At 41.1% G+C, this 5,055-nt stretch overlaps 1 protein-coding gene across 1 annotated transcript in view; it reads left to right on the top strand.

The window, feature by feature from the left end:
- The first annotated feature begins 1,693 nt into the window (after nt 1-1,693).
- Nucleotides 1,694-5,055, top strand: part of PTPRN2 (protein tyrosine phosphatase receptor type N2) — a 1,723,588-nt gene continuing 1,720,226 nt past the window's right edge. Inside the window, exons 1-2 of the mRNA XM_053715671.1 lie at nt 1,694-1,712; nt 1,760-1,810. Of these exons, the coding sequence (XP_053571646.1) occupies nt 1,694-1,712; nt 1,760-1,810 (70 nt within the window). The remainder of the gene's footprint in view (nt 1,713-1,759; nt 1,811-5,055) is intronic.

Genomic DNA, 5,055 nt, shown 5'->3' with positions numbered 1-5,055 from the left:
AAAAATATTAAAAGGCAAAGATTTGCCAAGCAGCGTTTCACGAACATCATGAATTGACATTAACAGAATTCTAGCTTTCCTAATAAAGTGTCCTGTTTAACTCCTTAGCTCCTAGAAAAGCTTAAACTACCTTATGTTGCAACTCTCTGGTAACCAAAGGATATGCATTTTTTGTTTTGCTTTTACAACCAAAGTTTCTTTTTATGAGAAAATGTTTTTATGTTTTAAGTGTTGTCACTAAACACGAGTAAAGTTGTAACAGTTGATATCAGAGATGAATTTCGGGCCTAGAGTCTAGACCAGTGTTTCCCAAACGCGGTTCTCGCGTATCCCCAGCAGGCCTGGTTTTCATTATAGCTGAACTAGTGCACAGGTGAAGTAATCAGCTGATGGGTGAGAGCAGGTTGGTAACCATGGTTACTGATCAGCTGATTACTTCACCTGTGCACTAGTTCAGCTATAATGAAAACCTAGCATGTTGGGGGTATGTGAGGTCCGCATTTGGGAAACACTGGTCTAGACCAACTAAACCAGTACATATTAAAGGGACACTGAACCCAAAATTTTTTCTTTCATGATTCAGATAGAGCACAACATTTTAAGCAACGTTGTAATTTACTTCTACTATTAATTTTTCTTTGTTCTCTTGCTATCTTTATTTTAAAAGCAGGAATGTAAGTCTTAGCAGCCAGCCCATTTTAGGTTCAGCACCATGGATAGTGCTTGCTTATTGGAGGCTTACATTTTCCCACCAATAAGCAAGCATAACCCAGGTTCTCAACCAAAAATGGGCCGGCTCCTATGCATCACATTTCTGCTTTTTAAATAAAGATAGCAAGAGAATGGAGGAAAAATTGATAATAGGAGTCAATTTGAAAGTGGCTTAAAATTGCATGCTCTATCTGAATCACAAAAGAAAAAATGTGGGTTTAGTGTCCCTTTAAGGCAGGATTTAGGGTGCGGCACATTTTTATTGGTAGCTCTGTTGTTGCATGATGGCTACTCACTCTTATGTTCTCTGTTTATTAATTTTATTACAAATCAGTGATCCAAGCCTGTCAAGTGGGGGTGCTTGACCCTTCTGTGTGCCCGTGATCTCAGGTTGTGAGAAATATGAGGCAATTATATGCTAAAATTGTAAGGGTTGGGGGGTGGTTCTTATTATTTAGTTTTCGCAGGGCCTAGGGAAGCACAAAAACTAAAGACACTGCTGTTTCTCCTTATAAGTCAGTGAGCAATCAGCCCCCGCAATAAGTTGATCACAAACTTGCATTTCCTGGTAGTTTCATATTCATTTTAAACTCATTTAAAGCAACATAAACAAGGAAATGTTTCTTTCATGATTCATACAGAGCATAAGTCTTAATTTATTCTAATTTACTTATCAAATTTATTTTTGTTTTCTTAGTATTCTTTGTTTAAGAATACTTCTAGGTAGGTAACATGCATATGTCCTGAGAACTACGTCTGCAAAAACTGCTGCCACCTAGTGTTCTTGTAAATGTATAACATTGTTAAAAGTATTCTTACAAAAATGCTGCCATATTTTGCTCCAGACACGTGCACGCTCATGAGCCTACCTACCTGCTCTTCAACAAAAGATATCAAATCTACTTCGTACTCTTGGTAACAGAAGTAAATGGGAAATGTATATATAAAAATAAAAAGAAGCATTAGACATTCTTGTGTCACTATGGTGGGGATTATTCATAGTAATTTACCAACTTTAATGTTGTGTTTTATTTATTTTTTCTCTCAGGTTGCCTGTTTGAAGACGACCTCTGCAAGCCACTAGAGATCTGCTTAAATGGTAAGACAAACATCTTATTCGCTGTCCTTCTCCCGTTAATAGAACACTTTCAGTCTTGTCAATACTAAACTGCGCAAAAGATCAATAATACGGAAATGTATCTGCGCAAGATGCTGCAGGACTTTATTCGTATTTTGGTTGCAGTAGCTAACAATTTGTGATCAGGCATAATGTGAGATCAATTTGTTGGAAGTGGACAGAGATTACAATTTTTCATATGTTCATGGGAGATTTCACCCCTGTAGAATACAATCCTATCTACAGGGTACTGCTTAACCTATTACTAACAACCGGGTGGTCATAAAGGAGCATGATGTCAAATCTTAGCTTATTTGCAGGGAAATGCGATACTAATATGACTATATGAAATGTTAGGTTCTTCCTGTGATTTATTTTTACAGTACAGATTGTCATTTATAAACCTGTCTGTGTAATTGTAGGGGTTACTGTATGATGAAATGCAAAGCTATACTCCCTGGTCACAAGATACTGAGTTGTCTGTAGCCTCCAATCAGCAAGTGCTATCCAGGGTGCTGAACCAAAAATGGTCCGACTCCTATGCTTACATTCCTGCTTTTTCAAATAAAGCTAAACCTAGATACTCATTTGCTAATTTTGAAGCCCCTGAAGGGTGCTTCTTATCTAGGTCATGTATGCCATATAGATAACCTTGTACTCATAAATCAGCACTGATTAGCTAAAATGCAAGACTGTCAAAAGAACTGAAAGAATAAAGCTTGTCCTAAAAGACAAAAAGAGAGGCGCTCTTGGTGCAGAAAATTCTAGACCAATGTGATATCATCAATAGTAGTAGGTGTGTCGATACTCACAAATATAGTTGCACATACAGTGCAATAATGTGCAGGCCGATGCTTTAGAGCCGCTCGGCTGACTCTCCCCTGGCTAGTCCGCTCAGGAACATGAAACACTCAAACCAATCCGTTGATGGAATTTCTCTCCTGATGTGTGATCCTGAAATACAAAGGAAAAAGGCGCCCTTGGTGCAGAGGGACCTGGACACAGTATGGCCAAAATACAATAGACTGTGGACCTGTACTCACAAGTGAACATGCACAACCAGTGCAATATCAGGCACGCCGAAGCTTCAGAGCCCTTCGGCTAGCTCCCCACTGGATGATCAGCTGTCTCTCAAAAGCCGAAAGATCTACCAGGTTGTCGGCTGTTATACCAAAGGCAGATCCGCTTACACAGACTTACTCGATCTCCTTACTTTAGATGTGGTTTGGCGGTTTCAGATTATAACTGAAGTCCAGTAACTGAATAATCACTAGTATAGTGATAATGGTAATGGCAAATAAATGTTCCAGGGCAAGGCAGAGCAAATAAAATAAACTTTTATTAAAAACACTTAAAAGTTGCTTTGCAACGCGTTTCTCGGCTACAATGCCGTTTCATCAGGCTACAGATGTAGATTTCGCTAAATTCTCAGGGTAAAATCTCAGGGCTAGGAAGGTTATACACAAATTTACTCATGTATTACTTTTTTTCTCGCATCTAATTACTTTTGGTTGTGTAGGGACTTCTGCTTGTTACACCTCTGATATGATTCCACTGCCATAGTTTTTACTAGTTTAACCCCTTAATGACCGAGGACGTGCAGGGTACGTCGTCAAAAAAAAGGCAGTTAATGCCTGAGGACGTACCCTGCACGTCCTCGGTGTGGAAAGCAGCTGGAAGCGATCCTGCTCGCTTCCAGCTGCTTTCCGGTTATTGCAGTGATGCCTCGATATGGAGGCATCCTGCAATAACTTTACATGGCCATCCGATGCAGAGAGAGCCACTCTGTGGCCCTCCCTGCACCGGACATCGATGGCCGGTATCGTTGGTGGGTGGGAGCCGACTTGGGAGGCGGGTGGGCGGCCATCGGTGTATGTTCTGCCATCAAGGGGGGCGGGATCGGAGGCGGGGGCGCGCGCGGGGGCGCGCGGGAGCGCGCACGTGCACGGAGGTTGGCGGGTGGGCGCGTGCACGGGGCGGGAGCGGGTGGGAACCGCTACACTACGGAAAATACTGATAGGATATTGATAGGAAAAAGGGCCCAATCTTGTTTGTGCAAAAGCACAAAAATAGATCGTGGAGGGGTGGGGGGTTGGTTTTGTGTGGGGGGAAGCTACACTACAGAAAATTGTAATAAAAATAAAAAAAACCCATATTTTCTTCTAAACTGGGTACTGGCAGACAGCTGCCAGTACCCAAGATGGCGCATATTAAGTTAGATTGGGAGGGTTATAGAGCTGTTTGGGGGGGATCAGTGAGGTTGGGGGCTAAGGGGGGGATAGTACACAGCAGCATATGTAAATATGCTTTTAAAAAACACAAAAAAACAACAAATATAGCTTTTATTTTAGTACTGGCAGACTTTCTGCCAGTACTTAAGATGGCGGGGACAATTGTGGGGTGGGGGAGGGAAGAGAGCTGTTTGGGAGGGATCAGGGGGTCTGATGTTTCAGGTGGGAGGCTGAGCTCTACACTAAATGTGATATTAACCCTGCAAGCTCCCTACAAGCTACCTAATTAACCCCTTCACTGCTCGCCATAATACACGTGTGATGCGCAGCGGCATTTAGCGGCCTTCTAAATACCAAAAAGCAACGCCAAAGCCATATATGTCTGCTATTTCTGAACAAAGGGGATCCCAGAGAAGCATTTACAACCATTTGTGCCATAATTGCACAAGCTGTTTGTAAATGATTTCAGTGAGAAACCTAAAATTGTGAAAAATTTAACGTTTTTTTTTAATTTGATCGCATTTGGCGGTGAAATGGTGGCATGAAATATACCAAAATGGGCCTAGATCAATACTTGGGGTTGTCTACTACACTACACTAAAGCTAAAATTACCCCAAAAAGCTCCCTACATGCTCCCTAATTAACCCCTTCACTGCTGGGCATAATACACGTGTGGTGCGCAGTGGCATTTAGTGGCATTCTAATTACCAAAAAGCAACACCAAAGCCATATAAGTCTGCTATTTCTGAACAAAGGGGATCCCAGAGAAGAATTTACAACCATTTGTGCCATAATTGCATAAGCTGTTTGTAAATAATTTCAGTGAGAATCCTAAAGTTTGTGAAAAAATTTGTGAAAAAGTGAACAATTTTTTTTATTTGATCGCATTTGGCGGTGAAATGGTGGCATGAAATATACCAAAATTGGCCTAGATCAATACTTTGGGATGTCTACTAAAAAAAAATATATACATGTCAATGGATATTCAGAGATTC

The sequence above is a fragment of the Bombina bombina genome, chromosome 5 (assembly GCF_027579735.1).
Source record: "Bombina bombina isolate aBomBom1 chromosome 5, aBomBom1.pri, whole genome shotgun sequence".
NCBI lineage: Eukaryota > Metazoa > Chordata > Amphibia > Anura > Bombinatoridae > Bombina > Bombina bombina.
This window is presented reverse-complemented; position numbering and strand designations above follow the sequence as displayed.